At 32.9% G+C, this 27,385-nt stretch overlaps 1 protein-coding gene across 6 annotated transcripts in view; it reads left to right on the top strand.

The window, feature by feature from the left end:
• LOC126740912 (acetylcholine receptor subunit alpha-like) overlaps window positions 1-27,385 on the top strand; it is a 141,706-nt gene that overhangs the window by 42,718 nt on the left and 71,603 nt on the right. For 4 of the 6 annotated variants that reach the window (XM_050447101.1, XM_050447099.1, XM_050447098.1 and 1 more), the window contains one exon: window positions 12,314-12,494. In XM_050447101.1, the coding sequence (XP_050303058.1) occupies window positions 12,314-12,494 (181 nt within the window). Of the gene's footprint in view, window positions 1-12,313; window positions 12,495-16,755; window positions 16,937-27,385 lie in introns of those variants that run through there. The other 2 variants (XM_050447102.1, XM_050447100.1) reach the window with 2 other exon arrangements.

Below are 27,385 nucleotides of genomic sequence, written 5' to 3'. Positions count from 1 at the left end.
ACTTTACAAGTTGTCCCGCTTCAAAGTCAGTTGACAGTTCGTTTGTCCCCAAGGGACTTACTGCCACTAAAATTCAAATATCTCGAAAACTACTAAATATAAAACGATGAAACTACCTGTGTTAGTTTAAGAAAAGTATGCTTTATAAATGTTGTTTAAGGTGTAAAAAGATCCAAGTGGAACATTACAAGTTATCCCGCTTCAAAGTCAAATGACAGTTCAAAGAACGATTGTCCCCCAAGGGACTTACTGCCACTAAAATTCAAATATCTTGAAAACTACTAAAGGTAAAACGATGAAACTAGCTGTGTTAGTTTAAGAAAAGTATGCTTTATAAATATTGTTTAAGGTGTAAAAAGATCCAAGTGGAACTTTACAAGTTATCCCGCTTCAAAGTCAGTTGACAGTTCGATTGTCCCCAAGGGACTTACTGCCACTAAAATTCAAATATCTCGAAAACTACTGAAGGTAAAACCATGAAACTAGTTGTGTTTTATTAAGGAAACTATACGTTTTAAATATTGTTAATGTTCTAAAAATATCCAAGTGAAACTTTCCAAGTTATTCGCCTCCAAACTCAGCGCACAAATTAAACTCTTATCATTGTGTTGACTTTTAATAATGGACCCTCGGTACAATAGCGCAATTGACAAAATGTCAACAATTTATCTCCCGGAAGGTCCCCGCATCGATAGCAAAGAAGTCCACGTAACATTCATTAAAAGCAAATTGGAAAAGAGGGAATTGGCGACATACAATCCGTGAATAGAGTCAGTGACACGAATCACAATAGATGCTGCAGAGCTACATCTATTTTTACGTCATCATGAGAGCGATGCTGTACGAAATTATCAGCGTTTTTCTGGATAATACAAGGAAACATTGCTAATCTATTCTTGATGCCCGAGCTCGTTATCCAGACTCGGAAACGCCTGAATTGCTGATTATTCAGGGAGGAATGGAATTTCCCGGAATTGATGAACGTCCTGTTCCCGATCAAACTATGAACGATAATAACTCACCCTGATGACATGCGTATTTTTTTCCGAACGGCCCTTTCCGACTATTAGTGTTTCTGTTGAAAGATAACAACCCTAATTGGTCTGCTGGGATAGTGGAGGTTTTGGTTGGATCCATTGATATTCTGGAAACGTTTGTAAATCAATATTTTCTCAGTATAACGCAGTTTGTTTAATGAATAATATTTAATATAACGCAATTGGTTTAATAAATTTAACCTTAGTAGTTTTCAAAATATTTGACTTTTAGTGGCAATAGGTCCACTAAGGATAATCGTTCTTTGAACTGTCACCTGACTTTGAAGCCTCATAACTTCGAAAGTTTCACTCGGATCTTTTTACATCCTTAATAACATTTGTAAAGCCTAATTTTCTTAATGTAACGCAACTAGTTTCATAGTTTTTCCCTTAGTAGTTTCTCAGTTATTTAACTTTTAGTTGCAGTAGGTCAGTTAAGAATAATCGCACTTTAAACTGTCAAATTTTAAAGCCGGATAACTTCTAAAGTTTCACTTGGATCTGCTCACACCCTTTACAACATTTGAAGAGTATAGTTTTCTTAATACAACGCATCTGGTTTCATAGTTTCACCTTCAGAAGTTTTCAAGATATTTGACTTTTCTTGGCAGTAGGTCCAAATAATCGCTGCTTGAACTTTGAATCAAACGTCTACTTATTAAAACATTTTCGAACACTTAACAGCATCTAACTTTTCAGGAATTTTTACCAATAAAACGAATATCCCTAGAACATTCTACGAAGATTCCCCTTAAATTTACTCATTCAAATTAGACTGCATAAAAATGCAATTTATTGTGCCAACATCTCGCTGATAAATCGCAATTTTCCATTAAGGCATTGTCGAGCCGGGAAGTGGGGGAAAACAGGATGAAAATCCACGGGAGCAAAATGAAAACGTACGAGAGCAAAAGGCCGTAATTAAAACATACGGTCAAGGGTTAATGGCGGAAATTACTTTTTAGGGTTTTATTGGACCGTTTGGGTCATTTTTTCCATATTCAGTTGGCAATCCTGTGACGTCATTTGTCGCTATCCAGGCCGGATCAGATACGCTCTCAAAGTAGCAATAAAACTTCTCTGGAAACCGTTCAGGTTTCATCCTAATTTTTTGTTAATTTCATCGATTTCCAGGAGGGAAAATTCTGGATTTGTTCGGAAATAAATCCATTAAGTGAGGCGCCATCGGTGACGGGTTTACAGCCTCTCACCGCTCGCTTACAAATGCCCGCTTAGAAATCGGATAACGCCTAGTGACGGATAAATGCTTTTTTCTAGTCGGAAATGCGGTTTTACCGACGATAAACAAGCACAAATGTGAAAAGTTTTCACTTAAAGTTTAGCACTTTTCAATTATGACCCTTGGGTTTTTTTAATAAGGCACTTTTCCAGTAATCCAGAGCACTTTATTTCACTTAAATACCTCGAGCGGTTTTGGAGTTATTGAGGTTTAAGTGAGAGCATGTCAAGTCAAGATGACTTTTATCTGTCGACTCGATACCAGACTGGATAACTTGGAAAATAGTCACTGGATCACTTTGTGACCTAAAGGAAATTTGTTAATCATTTCTTTAGTAATCCAACACAGTTTATTTGATTTAAATACCTCAAGCAGTTTTGGAGTTATTGAGGTTTAAGTGAGAGCACCTCAAGTCAGGATGAATAGACTTTGATCTGTCGACTCGATTTAGGTCTGGATAACTTAGAAAATAGTTACTGGATCACCTTGTGATCTTAACAGAATTTATTAAGCACTTCTTCAGTAATCCAACGCACTTTATTTCACTTCAATGTCTCAAGCTGTTTTAGAGTTATTAAATTTTAAGTGGGAGCACCTCGAGTGAGCCAGAAATGATCTTGATCTAGCGACTCGATAAAAGGCTGGATAAAATGGAAAATAGTAACTGGATAACCTTAACAAAATTTGTTAAGTACTTCTTCAGTAATTCAGTGCACTTCCTTTCACTTAAGTGCCTGATGCGGTTGTGGAGTTATTCAGGTTTGAATGGGAGCACCTCGAGTCAGGAAGAATAGACTTTGATCTGTTGACTCGATTTAGGTCTGGATAACTTGGAAAATAGTTACTGAATCAACTGGTGATCTTAACAAACTTTATCACGCACTACTTCAGTAACCCAACGCACTTCATTTCACTTAAATATCCAAGCGATTTTAGAGTTATTGCATTTTAAGTGGGAACATGTCAAGTCAAGATGACTTTCATCTGTCGACTCGATAACAGACTGGATAACTTGGAAAATAGTCACTGGATCACTTTGTGACCTAAAGGAAATTTGTTAATCATTTCTTTAGTAATCCAACGCAGTTTATTTCATTTAAATACCTCAAGCGGTTTTGGAGTTATTGAGGTTTAAGTGAGAGCACCTCAAATCAGGATGAATAGACTTTGATCTGTCGACTCGATTTAGGTCTGGATAACTTGGAAAATAGTTACTGGATCACCTTGTGATCTTAACAGAATTTGTTAAGCACTTCCTCAGTAATCCAACGCACTTTATTTCACTTCAATGTCTCAAGCTGTTTTAGAGTTATTAAATTTTAAGTGGGAGCACCTCGAGTGAGCCAGAATTGATCTTGATCTAGCGACTCGATAAAAGGCTGGATAACATGGAAAATAGTAACTGGATAACCTTGTAACCTTAACAAAATTTATTAAGTACTTCTTCAGTAATTCAGTGCACTTCCTTTCACTTAAGTGCCTGATGCGGTTGTGGAGTTATTGAGGTTTGAATGGGAACACCTCGAGTCACGAAGAATAGACTTTGATCTGTCGACTCGATTTTAGTCTGGATAACTTGGAAAATAGTTACTGAATCAACTGGTGATCTTAACAAACTTTATCACGCACTACTTCAGTAACCCAACGCACTTCATTTCACTTAAATATCTCAAGCGATTTTAGAGTTATTGCATTTTAAGTGGGAGCATGTCAAGTCAAGATGACTTTCATCTGTCGACTCGATAACAGACTGGATAACTTGAAAAATAGTCACTGGATCACTTTGTGACCTAAAGGAAATTTGTTAACCATTTCTTTAGTAATCCAACGCAGTTTATTTCATTTAAATACCTCAAGCGGTTTTGGAGTTATTGAGGTTTAAGTGAGAGCACCTCAAGTCAGGATGAATAGACTTTGATCTATCGACTCGATTTAGGTCTGGATAACTTGGAAAATAGTTACTGGATCACCTTGTGATCTTAACAGAATTTGTTAAGCACTTCCTCAGTAATTCAACGCACTTTATTTCACTTCAATGTCTCAAGCTGTTTTAGAGTTATTAAATTTTAAGTGGGAGCACCTCGAGTGAGCCAGAATTGATCTTGATCTAGCGACTCGATAAAAGGCTGGATAACTTGGAAAATAGTAACTGGATAACCTTGTAACCTTAACAAAATTTGTTAAGTACTTCTTCAGTAATTCAGTGCACTTCCTTTCACTTAAATGCCTGATGCGGTTGTGGAGTTATTGAGGTTTGAATGGGAGCACCTCGAGTCACGAAGAATAGACTTTCATCTGTCGACTCGATTTTAGTCCGGATAACTTGGAAAATAGTCACTGAATCAACTTGCGACCTTAACAAACTTTATCACGCACTACTTCAGTAACCCAACGCACTTCATTTCACTTAAATATCTCAAGCGGTTTTAGAGTTATTGCATTTTAAGTGGCAGCAACTCGAGTGAGGAAGAATTGATTTGGATCTAGCGACTCGATAAAAAGCTGGATAACTTGGAAAATAGTCACTGGATCACCTTGTGATTTAAATAAAATTTGTTAAGCACTTCTTTAGTAATCCAATGCAATTTATTTTACTTAAATATCTCAAGCGGTTTTGGAGTTATTGAATTTCAAGTGAGAGCACGTCGAGTCAGGATGAATAGACTTTGATCTGTCCGCTCGATTTAGGTCCAAATATCTTGGAAAAAAGTCACTGTATAACCTTGTGACCCTAATTAAATTTATCAAGCACCTCTTCAGTTATCCAGCGCACTTTATTTCAGCTAAATACCTCGAGCCGCTTTCGAGTTTTGAGGTTATAAACTTTTTGAGGTTATTTTTCTCGTCATCGACCCTCAAGGGGCGTACGTGCCTTCGCAAAACAATCGTGAACGCGTCCAAGGGCCCTCCGGCAGATTCCAGGTATTGCGAATTCAACGTAATCGAGCTGCGCCCCTCGGGGCACCGCTAAATTAGTCACGTGGCCCGATATTAATTTTGGGGGCATTCCTGACCCTCTATACGATTTGTTTCTCCACATATATACGATCGGTTCGATTTTGCGGTGTTGTCCCAGGTCGGGGTGTAATTTGGGGAATTTTCCATCATGTTTGATCGACTTTCAATAGGTCAATTTATTCTTGTGTCAGCGTAATTAGTATCAATTTTTTTTTATTTCTTAAGTGTTGCCATTCTGATATGCGTTTGAGCACCCCTTCTTTAATGCCACTGGTGGGTTTAAAATGGTTAAAAAATTCCGGTTTAAATCGCATCGATCGTCACTACATTTGCGAACAGAGTAAACCAATCATTTCCAATCCGCGCGTTGATTCGATTTACTCTATTTTCGTTATATACGTGTTTTCGTTTAATTTATACCTTCGGCTCTGTAGCCGCTGTAGCCGATAAACTACGTATATTACGTGTACAAATCTCATACTGCGCCAACATTAAACCGCCACATCAACTCACCCTAACGTATTTTAAAGAAGGGGGAATAAAATACGGTTTTTTGGGGTTTTGGGTGTTGACATTCTGACATGAGTTTGAGCACGTTACGTACTTCAACGTTTCGTACGTTTAATTTATCCCCAGACATTGCTTTAAATGCTCGTGAAAGAATTTTGAAAATATCATTAGTGGTTGCGGAGTTATACTGAAATATCTGTGCAATTTATGTTTTCCTTAAAAGTTTAAATTGGATGATTTACAAAAATAGCTGTAATTTTAAAAGTTTTTGAGATACAAAAATGGTTAGTACCTCAAAATGTGCATCTCAAAGCGTTACATTTTTGGATGGAAACCTTTTGTAAAAATCTCAAAAAATTTCTAAAATATCTCAAAAAATTAAAAATTTGACAAAAAAAAAGTGAGACGGCTAGAACCACTTTGGCAAAGTGAATTTTTCAGGTATATTATTATGCCGTTTCGTACGTTTCATTCATCTTCAGACATTGCTTTTAATGCGCGTGAAAGAATTTTAAAAATATCATTAGCGGTTGCAGAGTTACACTGAAAAATGTGCGTAAAAATTGTAAAATTTCAATGTTTTCCTTAAAAGTTCAAAATGGGTGATTTACAAAAATGCGTGTAACTTCAAAAGTTTTTTAGATACGAAAATCGTTCATACCTCAAAATGTGCACCTAGGAAGGTTACATCTTTGTATGAAAAGCTTTTGTTAAAATCTTAATAAATATAGAAAATATCTTAAAAAATGCAAAATTGCACAAAAAAAATGGAGGTCGCTAGAATCACTTTGGTTGAGCGAGTTTTTCACTTACAAAATCATGCCGTATCATAACGTTTCGGACATTTAATTCATCCTCAGATATTGCTTTTAATTTGGGTAAAGGAATTTTAATAATATCATTAGCCTTTCATTTGAGTACCACCTGTGATTCATGATTCTTGCTTGAACTTTTAATTAGGAAATTTGGCATGTCACTGTTTGGGAATTAAAATACAATTTTTGATTGCTTTACTTAGTTGTTGCCATTCTGACATGCGTTTGAGCACTTTATTTTTACTGCCATTCATGATTCGTTGACTTTTAATTAGTTAGTTTGGGAATTAGCGTAACTAATATAAATGAATTAATTAATTTATTAGGTGTCGCTATTCTGACATGCCATTTGCCGAAACAAAAAAGATAAATTTATTACGTACTTCGACGTTTTGCACGTTTAGTTCATCTTCAAACATTTTGATTTACGTGAAAGAATTTTGAAATTGAACTGTTGATTACATTGAAAAATGTGTGCAAAATCGTAAAAGTTCAATGTTTTTCTTAAAAGTTCAAAATGGATGATTTACTAAAACGCTTATAATTTAAAAAGTTTGTAAGATACAAAAATTATTTATATCTCAAAATGTGCACCTCAGAGCGTTACATCTTTGAGTGAAAACCTTTTGCAAGAATCTCAAAAAATTTCGAAAATATCTTAAAAAATGTAAAATTTGACAAAAAAAATGGAGGTCTCTAAAACCACCCTGGCTGAGCGAATTTTTAAGTTGAAAAATCATAATGTACGTTTAATTCATCCTCAGTTATTGCTTTTGATTTGCGTAAAAGAATTTTGAAAATATCTTAAACGGTTGTAGAGATACAATGAAAAATGTATGTAAAACCGTGAAATTTCAATATTTTCCCTAGAAGTTCAAATTGCATGATTTACAAAAATGCGTGTATTTTCAAAAGTTTTCGAGGTACAAAAATCTTTAGTACCTCAAAATGTGCATCTTGGAACGTTACATCTTTCAGTGAAAACATTTTGTAAAAATCTCAAAAAATTTGGCAAGTATCTCAAAAAATTCAAAATGTGACAAAAAAAGTAAAGGTCGTTACCATCACTTTACTTAAGCGAATTTTTTACTTAAAAAATCATACGCTTGATTCTGCATATTTTTTGATTTATCAAATATTGCCATTCTGACATGCGTTTGAGCACCCCTTGCTAAAGCAAAAATTCCGATCTTTTAAATACTTTTAGCACGTCAATCGTAATTAATTTCACTTTTTTTTTTATAAAGATTTTTCCCCGGGCAGATAAAAATTCATTTCGACGGCTTAAAGGGCAGAAGGGAGGGCAAAACATTCATTTAACTTAATTTGACTTTTGAAGGGGAAATGGGGAGTTCCAGTCCGTTCTGATTGGGGAGTGATGAGGGATTCTTCCATTTTTTCCAGAAGTTAAAACTTATTAGTCAGCCATTACTTGGTTAATTACTGAATCAAGTAGACGTGGAAACATAGTCATAGCATGCCAGATCGAATTTTTTAACAGATCGTTGTACAACTAATGCCCTTTGCAACATTTATTTAAAAACATGTCTCCGTTTATTTAATAACGAATTTCGAAATGTCCCTCCCTTTAAACGAAATTTCATCTAAAATGTGGGAAAATCATTAAATAAATCCGGATTATCATCGATATTTCGCAGATGTAATGCGTGCGTCCAGTTAATTAAAATTCCACGTCCGGTGTATTTTCAATGAAACGCTGACAGAAAGTTTAATTAAACATTGGAAAAAAAGAAATTTTTTTTAATAAAATAGGATCATCTGTAAATTCCTTGAATGCAGCCATCCCATTTCAAACTCTCCACCCGACTAGACCCTGAACCATCCAGAACTTCAATATTTAATTGTAGTAAAACTCACTCAAGAGCACATGAACTTCTGGAAGTTCATTATGTACTTGTACCTAACAGGAATATCGATCATATACTTTGTACATTTTGAGTGTTTGATTTAAATTTATGCCGTAATAAAAAAGTGGGAAAGCTGCCAAAGATTTCCATTGCGAGGTTTAACGAGGTGCGGCGTTTTTTTGCCAATGTTCGCATTTTGCCGCAAGAATCATTAGTTGTTAACGAAAAAGAAAGACGAAAAAAAAGGGATGTTTTTGCCATGTATGGAGATCGGGCCAAACGGGCGTACACGACCACTAAGCGATATTTTTCATTGTCCATTGTTCTTCGAACCGTGAGCGAATAGCTCGTTTTTAACGTGTCTCGCTTTCTATACGGAAGTGGGAGTGAGAGAGATGGCAATATTTAAAAAACATCTTTAGGCATTGCTTTTAAATTACCTAAAAGAATTTTGAAAATATCTTTAACGGTGGCAGAGTATCAAATCAGGACGTCAAATTGTAAGGTTTTGATGCGAGTGTCAATAGTTCAAATTGGGTGATTTACATAAATGTTTGTACTTTCCAAAGTTTTTGAGATACAAGAATCGTTAATACCTGAAAATATGCACCTTGGAAAGTTTCATCTTTGAGTACAAACCTTTTGTCAAAATTTCGAAAAAAATTGAAAATATCTTAAAAACTGTAAAGTTTGACAAAAAAGTAGGTGTCGCTAGAATTACTCAATTTTTTCACTTACAAAATCATGTCGTATAATAACGTTTCGTACATTCAATTCATCCTCAGACATTGCTTTTGATGCACGTAAAAGAATTTTAAAAATATTATTAGCGGTTGTGGAGTTACACTAAAAAATGTGTGTAAAATCGTAAAATTTTAATGCTTCCCTTAAAAGTTTAAATTGGTTGATTTACATAAATGCTTGTAACTTTAAAAGTTTTCTAGGTACAAAAATGGTTCATACCTCAAAATGTGCACCTCAAAAAGTTACATCTTTGAGTGGTAATCATATATAAAAATCTCAAAAAATTTTGGAAATATTTCAAAAAATGTAAAATATGACGCAAAAGTGAATGTCCCTAGAGTCACTGATTTTTTTCACTTACAAGATCATAACGTTTCGTACGGTCAATTCATCCTCAGACATTGCTTTTGATGCACGTAAAAGAATTTTAAAAATATTATTAGCGGTTGTGGAGCTACACTAAAAAATGTGTGTAAAATCGTAAAATTTTAATGTTTCCCTTAAAAGTTGATTTACATAAATGCTTGTAACTTTAAAAGTTTTCTAGGTACAAAAATCGTTCATACCTCAAAATGTTCATCTCAGAAAGTTACATCTTTGAGTGAAAACCCTTTGTAAAATATTAAAAATTTTTAAAAACATCTTATAAAATTTAAAATTTGACAAATAAAGTTACTGTTGACTGAGTGAATTTTCAAGTTACAAAATTATAACGTTTCGTATGTTTAATTTATCCTCAGACATCGCTTTCAATTTGTGTGAAAGAATTTTGAAAATACCTTTAACGGTTGCATACATACATTGCCAAATGTGTGAGAAATTTTGAGTTGAATGCGTATGTAAAAATCTCGTTATTTCTTTATTGCCTTTGCAGGTCATTTATTGGGTTATAAAGAGGAATTTTGTTGTTCTTCCAGGCAATTGAAGAGTCTTTTTGTCTTCTTCTCATGCACTTAAAGAGCATTTCTGTCTCTTTTCAAGGCATTTAAAAAAATTATTTATTCCAGGCCTTTGAAGACTATTTCTGTCCTTGTTCCACTCTTCAACTGCCTTTAAAGAGTCTTTCTGTCTTCCTTCAGGCTGTTGAGGAGTCGTCTTGTCCTTGTTCTTGTCAACTGAATATTCTTTTTGTCTCTGTTCCATGCACCTAAAGAATACTTCTATATCTTTTCCAGTCATCAGTTGAACGCTATTTCGGAATTTGTCAGTTAGAAAATTATATATATAACGTTTCGTACGTTGAATTCATCCTCAGACATTGGTTTTAATTTGCTTGAAGGAATTTTTAAAATATCATTAGCGGTTGGGGAGTTACACTGAAAAATGTGTTCAAAATCGTAACATTTTGATGTTTTCCTTAAAAGTTCAAATTGGCTTATTTACAAAAAAGATTATAATTTCAAAAGTTTTTGAGGTACAAAAATCGTTCATACGTCAAAATGTGCACCTCAGAGCGTTACATCTTTGAATGGAAACCTTTTGTTAAAATCTCAATAAATTTTGAAAATATCTCAAAAAATGTAAAATTTGACAAAAAAAAGTGGAGGTCGCTAGAATCAGTGTGGTTAAGCGAGTTTTTCACTTACAAAATTATGCCGTATTATTAACGTAATTAATATACAGTTTTTGAATTATTGCCATTCTGACATGCGTTTGAGCACCTTTGTCTTGTAACTGGGGAACTCGACATGTCACTGTTTGGGAATTAACGTAATTAATATTGTCATTCTGAAATGTGTTTGAGCACTATTTGCGGAATCAAAAGACAAATTCGACGTTTCGTACGTTCAAATGATCCTCAGAGATTGGTTTTGGTTTATGTGAAGGAATTTCAGAAATATCTTTAAGAATTGCGGAGATACACTAAAAAATTTGTACAATCGTAAAATTTCAAAAATCATGCTGTAGCATAACGTTTGAATTCTTCCTCAGGCATTGCTTTTGAATTGCATGAAAGAATTTTGAAAATATGTTTAACGGTTACGAAGATACACTGAAAAATGTGTGTAAAATTTCAATGTTTTCCTTAAAAGTTCAAATTGGTTAATTTACAAAAATGCTTGTGATTTCACAAGTTTTTGAGGTACAAAAATCGTTAGTACCTCAAAATGTGCATCTCGGAAAGTTACATCCTTACGTAAAGATCATTTTTAAAAATCTCAAAAAATTTCGAAAATATCGAAAAAAAATAAAAATTTGTCAAAAAAACTGGAGGCCACAAGAAATGCTTTGGCTAAGGCAATTTTTCAGTTCAAAAACCTTCGAAAATCAACACTCACGTTTCGCACGAGCAACTCATCTTCAGACAATGCCTTTGATTTGCGTGAAACAATTTTAAAAATACCTTTAACGGTTATAGAAATACACCGAAAAATGTGTAAAATTGAACGTTTTTCTCAAAAACTCAATGTGGCTGTTGCACAAAAATGCTTGTAATTTAAAAAGTTTTTGAGGTACAAAAATCGTTAGTACCTCAAAATGTGCATCTCGGAAAGTTACATCTTTGCGTAAAAATCATTTTTCAAAATCTCAAAAAATTTCGAAAATATCGCAAAAAATTAAAAAAACTGGAGGCCACCGGAAATGCTTTGGCTAAGGCAATTTTTCAGTTAAAAAACCGTCAAAAAGCAACCCTCACGTTTCGCACGTGCAACTCATCCTCAGACAATGCCTTTGATTTGCGTGAAACAATTTTAAAAATACCTTTAACGGTTATAGAAATACACCGAAAAATGTGTAAAATTGAACGTTTTTTATCAAAAACTCAATGTGGCTGTTGCACAAAAATGCTTGTAATTTAAAAAGTTTTTGAGGTACAAAAATCGTTAGTACCTCAAAACATGCACCTCGGACCGATACATCTTTGAGTGCAAACTCTTTGCAAAAACCTCAAACTTATCCAAAATTATCCAAAAAAATAGAAAATTAGACAAAAACAGAACGTAGCTTTTTAAAACTCCCCCCAAATACTCTCATCAGACACACCCACGTCACGCTTCACATTTCAGCTTCAACCTATCACGCGTGCCTCACACACCTCACCTTCACCCTCGCTCGGCTCATCGCTTCACCAACCTCAATCATCAATCTCTTTCAACCTCTTTAACTGTGAGTTAGGAGGTTACAGTATCAACATTTTAGCGCCGACGGTAACTTTGAGGTGACCCTCGCGACCAAAGCGACCATTTACCATCAGGGGTTGGTCGAGTGGAAACCCCCGGCCATCTACAAGAGCTCGTGCGAAATCGACGTCGAATATTTCCCGTTCGACGAGCAGACTTGCGTGTTGAAGTTTGGTAGTTGGACGTACGATGGGTTCAAGGTAAGACCAACACGCCCTTGAGCGACATCATAAACATCTTCGGCACCACCCAACTGTTCGTATTTATCATCCGCCCCCCTATCACTGGTTGGGGGGGTAAAGGGGGCGGTGAGGGGCTGTTTTTCTCTTGCAGGTTGTCTATTGAGTGCGTGTTTTTTTTCTGCGTGTTTATGCGGTGGGTGGTTGGTGTTTTTGTGGTTTTTTGTTTTTATAGTATGACACGGTACTATAAGATCTCTCTCACGTGTCACATTATTTGTCGTTTTTATCTGATGGGGGTTGTGAGGGAATTGGATGTATTAAAGGTTTATTTGGGGGCCATAAATCTTATTGCAGACGGTGAAACTCAAAAAATATGACGCCCGATAGAAGCAGACAAGAACAAAAGCGTAATTTCCAATAACTGGACACAAGGATTCTGTTCCTCCAGACAACAAAACAGATCGATTTTAGGGAGTCGCGTCCTCTTTATTATTGTCCCTCTCCCTCCTTATGCCATATACTTTCGGACGGTATTTCCTAATATTTCCAAACTGGAAATAACTAACAACGAGCGTAAATTTCAAATAAAGGGAAACGAGTTCGGAAAGTCCGTGCCGCGGCTGCGAGACGAGATTTGTGAACTAACTTCTTTACCGGAGTTCGTCCGCTAGTAAATCGAGAAAAATGGCCCCAAAAAGTCCGACTTTTCAGCAACGGCAAACGTGGATAAGGGCGACAGTCAAGAAAACGTGAAATATTTCGACTATAAAAATGTCTCGTTTCACCCCACGTTCCACTAGTGCACCGTACTAAATATAACCATGGCAACGGCAACGTCCAGTAAAACGTCACAGTTGAAACCAACTTTTTCGGTATTAAAAGACACGGAATATTGTATAAATGTCTCAAACTAAAGCGTGAATGATTATTAATCAAACTATAAGTTTTAATCGTTTTTTTAACGAAAATATTATGAAGGCATCACCAAACGTCAAGGTGGCGGCCATCTTGGAAATGAGTGTAGGCAACCCATTATGCTTCTAAAAATGTTTGCATAAAATGCCTTGTAGGTTGCCTATAGTCGAGTAGATTGGACGTCAAATATTTAAAACAGAAACAGTTAAAAATCAGAAGTATCATTTTATTTTTAGAGTTAGATTTTCTATAGCATTTAATAGACCAGTCAACTTAGACTAAATGCGACAGATCGGATAATAATAAATTTATTTCTTTATATAACACTCCCTTTTTTAATATTAAGGCACAGACAAACGTCAAGGTGGCGGCCATCTTGGAAACGAGTGTAGGAACCCACTATGCACCTAAAAATGTTTGCATAAGATGCGTTGTGGGTTGCCTATAGTCGACTAAATTGGGCGCCAATATTTAAACGGAAACAGTAAAAAATCACCTAAACCCGCGACGCTTTTTAATGCTTTTTTCCGGCGATTTCCATTTCCGTAATCCGGAATATATAAAAAAAAAACGGTAATAAATACCGATCGCTTTTTAACGGTTCGGACGTTACGTTTCCGTGTGCACCGGTCGGTGTTCGTTAGAGATAACAGTTTTTTTTTACCTCCCTGATGTCTAATTCGTTAAAATGAAATAAATGTCTCTCCGTTTGGACGTTCTATGTTATGCTAACCTTAACATTAATAAACCTTAAACATTACAACACCGGGGGGCATATATGTCAAAAATGTGTCAAATCTCTTCATATCTGGCAACGTGGCACCATGGCCTACTGCGTCGCTCCATCCTGATCTACTAGACACCAAATTAATGCACTTCTTTTTTTTCAATTCTCTTAAACCATTAACTCTGATAGGGAGAGAGCAATAATTTTATTTTTAGGGAAAATATTATATACTCTCTAGAGCACTTAATAGTCGACACTCATTGCCATTATTCTAAATATACGTGCAACGTTGTCAAATTAAGCTTTTCTGCAAGACATTGTTACCTTTATGGCAACGTCGCAATGTAATAATGACAGTGATGACAGATTTTCACAATTGACAACTGCACCTTATTAAATGCGATAGACTAATTTTATTTTTAAAGTTTAATTTTCTATAGCATTTAATACTCACTCAAAGCTCATTGGTTATTGTTATGCAACGTTGCCAAACAAAGCAAGTTTCCTCTAAAGTGAGGTTTAAATAAATATTCTAAACTTCGACTATGATTATGGCGAGTAGAGTATTGTATTGTGGATTATTTTAGATACAGAAAATGTATAATAATGACAGACTAATTAACTTAGACTATTTAATGCGATAGATCGGGTAATAACTATTTTATGAAATTATTAAACATTTTTAGGTTTTTGACTTGTGAACAACTGATATTTTAAGAATATATAGTATTTGTTCAATTTCATGACAGAACAAATGCAATTTTCAACTGCTTATATCTCAGAAACCATTTTTCCAAAGTAAGTCATGTGACCCATTAAATTTCTTAGAATTTTGTGTAGAATCTAAATATGCAATAATATATAGGGTGTCACATATAAAATTAGAAAGTTGAATACGTGCAACTGACCTTAAAATAATTTTTCGAAGTGCACTAGTTGGAGAATTACTGTAGAAATCAGCCTCTTTCGAAAAGTGAAAACCGTTTTGCTCTACGTCAAATACTTTTGGCTCTACAACCTCTTAAACAAAAAAAAATACAATTTTCAACTTCGTATATCTCGAGAACTATTGGTCCAAAGTATATCATGCGACCCATCAAATTTCTTAGAATTTTGTGTAGAATCTAAATATGCAATAACATATAGGGTGTCACATATAAAATAAGAAAGTTGAATACGTGCAACTGACCTTAAAATAGTTTTTCGAAGTGCACTAGTTAGAGAATTACTGTAGGAATCAGCCTCTTTCGAAAAGTGAAAACCGTTTTGCTCTACGTCAAATACTTTTGGCACTACAAGCTTTTAAACAAAAAAAAATACAATTTTTAACTACGCATATCTCGAGAACTATTTGTTCAAAGTATTTAATGCGACCTATCAAATTTCTTGGAATTTTATGTAGAATCTAAATATGCAATAATATATAGGGTGTCACATATAAAATAAGAAAGTTGAATACGTGCAACTGACCTTAAAATAATTTTTCGAAGTGCACTAGTTGGAGAATTACTGTAGGAATCAGCCTCTTTCGAAAAGTGAAAACTGTTTTGCTCTACGTCAAATACTTTTAGCATTACAAGCTTTTAAAGAAAAAAAAATACAATTTTTAACTACGCATATCTCGAGAACTATTTGTTCAAAGTATTTAATGCGACCTATCAAATTTCTTGGAATTTTATGTAGAATCTAAATATGCAATAATATATAGGGTGTCACATATAAAATAAGAAAGTTGAATACGTGCAACTGACCTTAAAATAATTTTTCGAAGTGCACTAGTTGGAGAATTACTGTAGGAATCAGCCTCTTTCGAAAAGTGAAAACTGTTTTGCTCTACGTCAAATACTTTTAGCATTACAAGCTTTTAAACAAAAAAAAATACAATTTTTAACTACGCATATCTCGAGAACTATTTGTTCAAAGTATTTAATGCGACCTATCAAATTTCTTGGAATTTTATGTAGAATCTAAATATGCAATAACATATAGGGTGTCACATTTAAAATAAGAAAGTTGAATACGTGCAACTGACCTTAAAATAATTTTTCGAAGTGCACTAGTTGGAGAATTACTGTAGGAATCAGCCTCTTTCGAAAAGTGAAAACCGTTTTGTTCTAAGTCAAATACTTTTCCCCCAACAAGCTTTTAAACCAAACAAAAATATAATCTTCAACTACGTATATCTCGAGAACTATTGCTCCAAAGTATATGATGCGACCCATCAAATTTCTTAGAATTTCATGCAGAATCTAAATATGCAATAACATATAGGGCATCACATTTAAAATAAGAAAGTTGAATACGTGCAAGTGACCTAAAAATCATTTTTTAAGGTACTTTAGTTAGAGAATGACTGTTTGAATCACCCTGTTTCGAAAAGTAAAAACCGTGCCGCTCTACGTCAAATACAATTTTCAACTGCGTATATCTCGAGAACTATTGGTCCAAAGTATATCATGCGACCCATCAAATTCCTTAAAAATACACAAAAAAAAACTGATAACCACAAAAGTATCAACCGTCCACCCGCGACGAAATCTACCCACCGCGAACCACCTAGTACTACCTCCCCGTGGAAAAAGGAACCCGCCCACCACCCGCCTCTACCATGTTATTTCCAAATGGTATTCTTTACAGCGCAGATGGTAACTATGAGGTCACACTGATGACCAAAGCGACCGTCTACAACACGGGGTTCGTGGTGTGGCAACCGCCCGCCGTCTACAAGAGCTCGTGCGCCATAGACGTCGAATTCTTTCCGTACGACGTGCAGACGTGCGTACTGAAGCTCGGCAGTTGGACGTACGACGGGTTCAAGGTTCGGAACTACGCCACTGACTGGTTATTTTTTTAAATCAATATTGTTCATTACTATTATTATTATTATTATAATAAGGAGTCTTGATGTGGTATTACTATATTGTGATTTTTTTACATATTGTGGTTTTTTTTTGGGAGGGGGGATGTTAGGAGCCAGGCAGAATAATTTTATATCAATCGACAAATCGCTTTTATGAAGTTATTTTGCCTCGCCACTTGCTTCCATATAAATAAATTATAAATAATTAGATTGTTCATATAATATAACGGTACCTTATATTTAGTTCCTTTTTTTTTGACTCCCTGTATATACAGACTGTACACAATTTTGGAAAAGGTATAAAATGTTCAATTAATTGATATTGAGTAAATATTTTTCTTTGTTACAGGCTGTCACACACACCGTACATCATTTTTTCGGTTTCATTATTATTGCATGATGGATTTCTTCTTACGATTACAGGCATGCGCATGCGTTTTAAATTGACATAAATTAACGTGAGTTTGTTAAAATTAATCAGGCTTAACTTTAACGGATTCTACGTGAAATTCCAAGTAATTTGATGGGTCGCATGTTATATTTTACTCAAGGAGTTTATAAGATATATGGGGTTAAAGTTGTCCGGTTGTTTTTGACTTTTAGAGGTTATGAATTGGAGGATGCAAAGTATGTCATGTCCGGCCATCAAATTTCTTAGAATAGTATGTAGAATCTAAATATGTAATAATATATAGGGTGTTCCATAAAATAAAGGAAGTTGAATACGTGCCACTAGTCTAAAATTTTTTCACATCGAGCTGATTTTGGCTTTATATTAAATATTTTTGGCCACATAACCTTGAAAATAAAAAATATAAAATTTTCAATTGCTTATTTCTTAGAAACTACTTGGCCTAAGTATACCAAGTGACCCTCCAAATTTCTTAGAATTTCATGTAGAATCTAAATATGTAATAATATATAGGATGTCCCATATAAAATAAGGAGGTTGAATACGTGCAATTACCTTTAAAAAATTTTTTCTTATTACAGTGGGGTGAGAAGTATCCACTGATTCACCCTGTATTAGGAAGTGAAAATCGTTTTCTTCCATTTTAAGTATTTCTGGTCCTATGTGCCTTAAAATTTGAAAAAAATTCGATTTTGTATTGCGTATATCTTGAAAACTATTGGACCAAAGTATGTCATGTGATCCTCCAAATTTCTTAGAATTTCATGTAGAATCTAAATATATAATAATATATAGGGTGTCCCATATAAAATAAGGAGGTTGAATACGTGCATTTACCTTTAAAAAGTTTTTTCTTATTACAGTTATTTAAGAAACATTCTGTAATTTATCCTGCATAGGAAAGTGAAAACCGTTTTGCTCTATCTTAAGTACTTTTGGCCCTATATGCTTTTAAATTTGGAAAAATACGATTTTCTATCGAGCATATCTTGAAAACTATTGGACCGAAGTATGTCATGTGACCCTCCAAATTTCTTAGAATTTCATGTAGAATCTAAATATGTAATAATATATAGGGTGTCCCATATAAAATAAGGAAGTTGAATACGTGCAATTACCTTTAAAAAGTTTTTTCTTATTACAGTGGGGTCAGAAGTATCCACTTATTCACCCTGTATCAGGAAGTGAAAACCGTTTTCTTCTATTTTAAATATTTCTCGTCCTATGTGCATTTAAATTTTTAAAAAATCGATTTTCTATTGCGTATATCTTGAAAACTATTGGACCAAAGTATGTCATGTGACCCTCCAAATTTCTTAGAATTTCATGTAGAATCTAAATATGTAATAATATATAGGGTGTCCCATATAAAATAAGGAAGTTGAATACGTGCAATTAACTGAAAAAAGTTTTTTTTTATTACAGTGGGGTGAGAAGTATCCACTTATTCACCCTGTATCAGGAAGTGAAAACCGTTTTCTTCCATTTTAAATATTTCTGGACCTATGTGCCTTAAAATTTGGAAAAAATTCGATTTTCTATTGCGTATATCTTGAAAACTATTGGACCAAAGTATACCATGTGACCCTTCAAATTTCTTAGAATTTCATGTAGAATCTGAATATGTAATAATATATAGGGTGTCCCATATAAAATAAGGAAGTTGAATACGTGCAATTAACTGAAAAAAGTTTTTTTTTATTACAGTGGGGTGAGAAGTATCCACTTATTCACCCTGTATCAGGAAGTGAAAACCGTTTTCTTCCATTTTAAATATTTCTGGACCTATGTGCCTTAAAATTTGGAAAAAATTCGATTTTCTATTGCGTATATCTTGAAAACTATTAGACCAAAGTATGTCATGTGACCCTTCAAATTTCTTGGAATTTCATGTAGAATCTGAATATGTAATAATATATAGGGTGTCCCATATAAAATAAGGAAGTTGAATACGTGCAATTAACTGAAAAAAGTTTTTTCTTATTACAGTGGTGTGAGAATCATCCTGTGAATCAACCTGTATAAGAAAGTGAAATTGGTTTTGTTGTATCTGTAATACTTGTGGTTCTATATTCTTTTAAATTGGAAAAAAAATCGATTTTCTGTTGCTTATATCTTGAAATCTATTAGGTCAAAGTATGTCATGTGGCCTATCAAATTTCTTAGATTTTCGTGTAGAATCTGAATATGTAATAATATATAGGGTGTCCCATATAAAATAAGGAAGTTGAATACGTGCAATTAACATTAAAAAGTTTTTTCTTATTACAGTGGGGTGAGAAGTATCCACTGATTCATCCTGTATCAGGAAGTGAAAACCGTTTTCTTCTATTTTAAATATTTCTCGTCCTATGTGCATTTAAATTTAAAAAAAATCGATTTTCTATTGCGTATATCTTGAAAACTATTGGACCAAAGTATGTCATGTGACCCTCCAAATTTCTTAGAATTTCATGTAGAATCTAAATATGTAATAATATATAGGGTGTCCTATATAAAATAAGGAAGTTGAATACGTGCAATTAACTGAAAAACGTTTTTTCTTATTACAGTTATTTAAGAAACATTCTGTAATTTATCCTGCATAGGAAAGTGAAAACCGTTTTGCTCTATCTTAAGTACTTTTGGCCCTATATGCTTTTAAATTTGGAAAAATACGATTTTCTATCGAGCATATCTTGAAAACTATTGGACCGAAGTATGTCATGTGACCCTCCAAATTTCTTAGAATTTCATGTAGAATCTGAATATGTAATAATATATAGGGTGTCCCATATAAAATAAGGAGGTTGAATACGTGCAATTAACTTTAAAAAGTTTTTTCTTATTACAGTGTGGTGAGAAGTATCCAGTGATTCACCTTGTATAAGGAAGCGAAAACCGTTTTCTTCTATTTTAAATATTTCTCGTCCTATGTGCATTTAAATTTTTAAAAAATCGATTTTCTATTGCGTATATCTTGAAAACTATTGGACCAAAGTATGTCATGTGACCCTCCAAATTTCTTAGAATTTCATGTAGAATCTAAATATGTAATAATATATAGGGTGTCCCATATAAAATAAGGAGGTTGAATATGTGCATTTACCTTTAAAAAGTATTTTCTTATTACAGTGGGGTGAGAAATATCCACTAATTCACCCTGTATCAGGAAGTGAAAACCGTTTTGTTCTATTTTAAATATTTCTAGACCTATGTGCCTTAAAATTTGGAAAAATTCGATTTTCTTTTGCGTATATCTTAAAAACTATTGGACCAAAGTATATCATGTGACCCATCAAATTTCTTAGAATTTTACCTAGAATCTAAAAATGCAATAAAATATAGGGCATCCCATTTAAAATAATGAAGTTGAATACGTGCCAGCAGAAAAAAAATGGCTCTTTTTACAGGAACTAACAGTAAAGAAGTAGAGAATCCTATTAATTAAAGAACGTAACGCGAAATAATGAAATAGCACACAGTAAGTGAGCGTGAACAACATTTATCAGGAAAGGAATTTAAACCGTTTGTACTGTATGTGAATTAACAATGAGCCTGTACAGGTCAGGAGCGTGAAGAGAATTAATGTAGTAATTGCATGTAATTGTAACTCTAGAGGTGCCACGCCTTGCGATAAATAATTTATTACATAATAACCCTAACAGTCGAGAAGAGATTGAAATCAAAGTTACCCTCCTCCCACCGATTAACATTCGCCAAACTGAGTGTCGTTGACAGCTTTACTAGGCCATAAGGGTGGCAAAGAGGGCAAAGGGTAAAGGGAAACTGCATGGGGAAACACTTCGCTATCTCTCTCTTGTTTAACCCTCGCCGCAACAGTTTTACTAGTGCTGTCCGAAAACGCGATCCGGTCATGTTCGGAATCACGATTTGGCGCTTATTTATGAGTTTTTTGACATTTCCATAAGAGACATATATAGTCACGTAGCTAGTATTATTACTATTTTCTATTTTATTCTATTCCATTGAGATCCATTGTAAGCTTTTTCAGTTCCCCCAATTAACCCTCGAGGAAACGCGTCTTAAAAAATCTACAGAAAAATGAATTTAAACACTAAAAATAATCGCTTTCTCGTAGAATATCTGTTGCGCCCTCTGAATGTCGAGGAATAGTACTAACCGGAAGTGAAAACCGGTTTGTGACGTCATAATAGCGAGTATTTGAAAATTTGATTATGGCGCCAAATTTGAATTTCGCTCTGCTATACTGTGCTGCTGCTATATTATAGAAGAACTAGAACTTATGCTAACACTTTTCTTTACTTTGTATTATTTAGGTGGTGATAATTGTTGCATATTAAAATCATGTGCATGCTTCGTTTTTAAATTTTGACCTTTCAATGTCAAAATCCGCCATTTTATACCTTTTCCACTATATGGGAGGTTGACTATTTTTTTTTTTGTCCGTTTAAATTCCATAGTGACGCTTTTTTTTTTTTGAAAAAACAAATGCCTGTACATACGAGCAAGCGAACGACCTGTATATAGAGTGTAGAGCGTACAGGGTGTCTCAAGTTAAATAATTAAATTAATCATTTTTTTGAGACACCCTGTAATTGAAATTATTTTTACACAAAAAAAAATCTTATAATATACTGTTTAAATAGGCATGTTTCGATAATTAATTAATTAACTCTAGCAGTAGTTAATTAAGTATTTTAGTAGTGTTTAGTTAATTAGGTTACGTACGTAAATATATAGCTTACGTGGTTTGAGTTTGTACTAATTATAACCTTAAAATGTAGAATTAATTATTGGATCATTTTTTATTTTGCAATTTTACGTTGTATTTATGAGAGTTATTCTGCTCATAGTAAAGTCTGGAAAAATCGAACACTTCAGCCTTCGAGGGGTTTTATTGCCATTTTATCAGGGACTTATTCATGCTTTTTATCCCCTGATTGATTTAGGGTTTTCTCAAATAATATGACCGTGGTTTTTTCCTGGATTCCATTAGGGAGAGGTCCTGGAAAGCCGGATTTGTAGGTAAAAAAATTGCCTGGAAAAGGTTTTTTTTTTACGTGCGAAAGATAGAAGTAATATTATTTTTATTCGTTTTAGGATAGATAAAATGTATGGAAATTATGGATATTTATGGTTTTATGCAAAAATGTATTTTTTTCTGGAATGGCGAATATCTGAGGGAAGTTTTTGGTTTTTGGGACTTTTTTAAGGGTTTCCCGAAGGAATTTTTAGAATCTCTTTGAATAAAGCCAAAATATTTGATTTTTAATCACAGGAGTGCTTGAAGGAATAAATTTATTTCCCTCTTAATGAATGATGAATATCTGGAATTCTAGGATTGAGATTTGGAAATTTTTGATTTTTAGGATTTTTTGAAGATTTTTTAAAATTTCCACAAAGGAATTTTGAAAATCCGATCAGCAAAAGTCAAAATATTTGATTTTTAATGACAGGAGTGCCTGTAAGAATAAATTTATTTCCCTCTTAATGAATGATGTATATCTGGAATCCTAGAATTACAAATTTGGAAATTTTTGACTTTTAGGATTTTTTGAAGATTTCTCAAAATTTTCCCAAAGGAATTTTGAAAATCCCATCACCAAAAGTTAAAATATTTGATTTTTAATGACAGGAGTGCCTGTAAGAACAAATTTATTTCCCTCTTAATGAATAATGAATATCTGGAATTCGAAGATTAAAAATTTGAAAATTTTTGGGATTTTTTGAGGATTTTTCCAAATTTTCAAAAATTTTGAAAATTTTTTGAAAAAAAGCCAAAATATTTGATTTTTAATCACAGGAGTGCCTGTAGGAACAAATTTATTTCCCTCTTAATACAAATTTGGAAATTTTTGATTTTTAGGATTTTTTGAAGATTTCTCAAAATGTTCCCAAAGGAATTTTGAAAATCTCCTTAGCAAAAGTCAAAATATTTGATTTTTAATTACAGGAGTGCCTGTAAGAATAAATTTATTTCCCTCTTAATGAATAATGAATATCTGGAATTCTAGGAATAAAAATTTGGAAATTTTTGATTTTTGGGATTTTTTGAAGATTTCTCAAAATTTTCCCAAAGGAATTTTGAAAATTCCCTCAAAAAAAGCCATATTATTCGATTTTTGATTATAGAAGTGTCTGTAAGAATAAATTTATTTCCCTGTTAATGAATGATGTATATCTGGAATCCTAGAATTACAAATTTGGAAATTCTTGACTTTTAGGATTTTTTGAAGATTTTTCAAAATTTCCACAAAGGAATTTTGAAAATTCCCTCAAAAAAAACAAAATATTTGATTTTTAATGACAGGAGTGCCTGTAAGAACAAATTTATTACTCTCTTAATGAATAATGAATATCTGGAATCCTGGAATTAAAAATTTGGAAATTTTTGACTTTTAGGATTTTTTGAAGATTTTTCTAAATTTTTCCAAGAGAATTTTGAGAATCCTCCCAAAAAAAGCCTAAATATTTGATTTTTAATGGCAGGAGTGCCTGGAAGAATACATTTATTTCCCTCTTAATGAATGATGAATATCTGGAATTCTAGAATTACAAATTTGGAAATTTTTGACTTTTAGGATTTTGGGAAGATTTTTACAAATTTCGACAAAGGTATTTTGGAAATTCCCTCAAAAAAAGCCAAAATATTTGATTTTTAATTACAGGAGTGCCTGTAAGAACAAATTTATTACTCTCTTAATGAATAATGAATATCTGGAATTCTAGGATTCAAAATTTGGAAATTTTTGACTTTTAGGATTTTTTGAAAATTTTTCTAAATTTTCCCAAGAGAATTTTGAGAATCCTCCCAAAAATTTTTCAGAAAAATTTTCCAGGAATCCTAGAATTACAAATTTCGAAATTTTTGACTTTTAGGATTTTTTAAAGATTTTTCAAAATTTCCACAAAGGAATTTTGAAAATTCCCTCAAAAAAAGCCAAAATATTTTATTTTTAATGACAGGAGTGCCTGTAGGAACAAATTTATTTCCCTCTTAATGAATGATGTATATCTGGAATCCTAGAATTACAAATTTGGAAATTTTTGATTTTTAGGATTTTTTGAAGGTTTCTCAAAATGTTCCCAAAGGAATTTTGAAAATCTCCTTAGCAAAAGTCAAAATATTTGATTTTCAATGACAGGAGTGCCTGTAAGAACAAATTTATTTCCCTCTTAATGAATGATGAATATCTGGAGTTCTAGGATTAAAAATTTGGAAATTTTTGATTTTTGGGATTTTTTAAGGATTTTTCCAAATTTTCCCAAGGAAATTTTGAAAATTCCCTCAAAAAAAGTCAAAATATTTGATTTTTTGATTAAAGGAGTGCTTGTAAGAATAAATTCGTTACTCTCTTAATGAATGATGAATATCTGGAATCCTAAGATTAAAAATTTGAAAATTTTTGATTTTTGGGATTTATTGAAGATTTTTCCAAATTTTTTTAAAAGAACTTTGAAAATCCTCCCAAAAAGAGCCAAACTATTAAATTTTTAATTACAGCAATTCCTGTAAGAAGGAAATCATTTCCCTTTTAAAGATTAATGAATATCAGGAATCGTGGGATTAAAAATTTGGAAATTTTTGACTTTTAGGATTTTTTGAAGGTTTTTCTACATTTTCCCAAAAGAATTTTGAAAATTCCCTCAAAAAAAGCCAAAATATTTGATTTTTAATTACAGGAGTGCCTGTAAGAATTTTTTTTTCCCTCTTAATGAATGATGAATATCTGGAATCCTAAGATTCAAAATTTGGAAATTTTTGATTTTTAGGATTATTTCACCACTTTTACAGACCTTCCTGGAGGAATTTTCAAAATACTCTCGAAAAAAGCCAAATCAAGTCCCTGTAAGAAAAAAATCATTTCTCTCTTAAATAATAATAAATACATCTCAAGTCCCAGGAGTAAAATTTTGAAAATTTTTGGTTTTTGGAATTTTTTGAAAAATTGTCCAAATTTTAAAAATCCCCCAAAAAAAAATTTTTTTTTGGTTCTTTAAAGGCTTGCTATAGTATTTTGTTATATGCTAAATATGATTTCTAGTTTACCAGTCCATGCATTTTACTCCCCCTTATATTTTACATAGTCGCCATGACGCAGGTGCGGTACACGAATTTATAAAAAGAATTTCGCGATGTGATCACGCATACGTGTCACGCGGCCCGGTAAACAAAATTCCCTTTTTATGGCGGCTAAATTGCTAAAAATTAAATAGTTATCTATATGAAGGCAAGGAATAGTAAAATATTGATGTTTGAAATTTTTTTCCAGACTTTCCTGAGGATATCCAGCGAAATTGTTTAACATTTTTTTTTAATTATCTTTATGTAGTATTTATTTGCATTTAAAATTTTTTTCATAAAATATATTTATTTTTTATATCTCATGCTATTTTGAAATTTTCAAAAAAAAATTTTTTTTTCTTAAATCCCTCGTTAAATCCAAAATTTAAAAAACATTTATTTTTAATACAACTCCCATATGTGTTTTTTGGTGGAATAACCTTATATTTAATTTTCTCTAGATGTTCCTTTTTAATCTTCTGTAAATTTTTTATAATTTAATTATGGTTCATATTAATATACAGGGTGTCCCATTAGTGCGATAACGGACGATAGCTCCTTATACAGTGATACAAAAATTTTTTTTTATACAAAGTTACTTTACTGTCTAAGGTGCTTAACATAAAAATATTTTTGGATATACAGGGTGATTCATAAATGTGATATGATACACAACTTTTTTAATTTAAATGGAACACCTTATATTTTATTGCTTTAAAAATTCTGCATACCTTTTATCAAGCATCGTCTATACCAAAACTTACCCGTTTGTGAGATATTTAATATTTTATCAAAAAATCGACGTTAGCACGTCTCCACAAAAACAAAAATAATTCACTCATTTGGGATCCTACAAGCCAAATCTTTTGTAGGTTGTTAGTGCATACTTACTCTTACTTTATGGTCCTATGAGAATTTGATAATATTCTACAGGGTGTTCGCAATACTCTATCCAAAACCAAAAAATTGTAAACAACCATATCTTATTTTTTTCAAATGGAATGATCTATATTTTTTTATCTTAAAATGTTCAGAATGTGATAAGCTTTCTTTTTTGTTAAGCATGTCCTATACCTATCTGTAATAGTTATTGAGTTTTTTACACTTTTTTCTAATTTCACCCTTAAAATCCACAATAGTCGCGTTTTAATTTAAAAGAAGTTTGCTTAGTTGACCATGGAAATAACAATTGCACAAAAATCAAGCAATTACTTTGATAGAAGATTTAGTGTTGTCAGTTTATCAGTAAAGCGAAACATTTTTGCATTAAAAATGAATTTTTCGAAAGAGGATATAGTGAAAATGATTTACTGTTTGGGTGCAAGTGAGAAAAATTGTTTACTGGCAAGCAGAGTTTATGCACAGAGATATCCGGATGCGGAACGACATCTAAATCGATTGGCATTTGAAAGACTAAAGGAGAGATTTGAAAGAACTGGAAATTTAAATTATGAAATGTCACAAAGACAAAAAACAGGGGCAAATCGATCAAAGGGCTTGTTATGCAAGCCCTACTAGAAAATCCGCATGTCTCTTGTAGGCAAATTGAAAAGCAGTTGGACATTAAAAAATCCACTGTTAATAGAATCACCCGGAAACATAAATTTCATCCATATCACGTACAGCTTGTATAAGAATTAAGCGATCAAGATTTTGCTAATCGATACTAACTTACTGGATATACCGTTTGAGAAAGTCAACCAATTTTAAAAAACTATAATTTTTTTACTATGATAAAAGAATAGACCAAATTCGGTATATTCGACAATTGGAGGGTAAACAATTTGATCTATTCTTTTATCAAACTAAAAAAATTCTGGTTTTTTAAAATACGTCGGCTTTTTCAAACGATATAGAATAGATCAAATTGTTTACCCTCCAATTGTCGAATATACCGAATTTGGTCTATTCTTTTATCATACTAAAAAAATTATAGTTTTTTAAAATTGGTTGACTCTCTCAAACG

The sequence above is a fragment of the Anthonomus grandis genome, chromosome 10 (genome assembly GCF_022605725.1).
Source record: "Anthonomus grandis grandis chromosome 10, icAntGran1.3, whole genome shotgun sequence".
Classification (NCBI taxonomy): Eukaryota; Metazoa; Arthropoda; class Insecta; order Coleoptera; family Curculionidae; genus Anthonomus; species Anthonomus grandis.
Note: the sequence above shows the minus strand (reverse complement) of the source record. Positions and strands in the feature narration are given on the sequence as shown.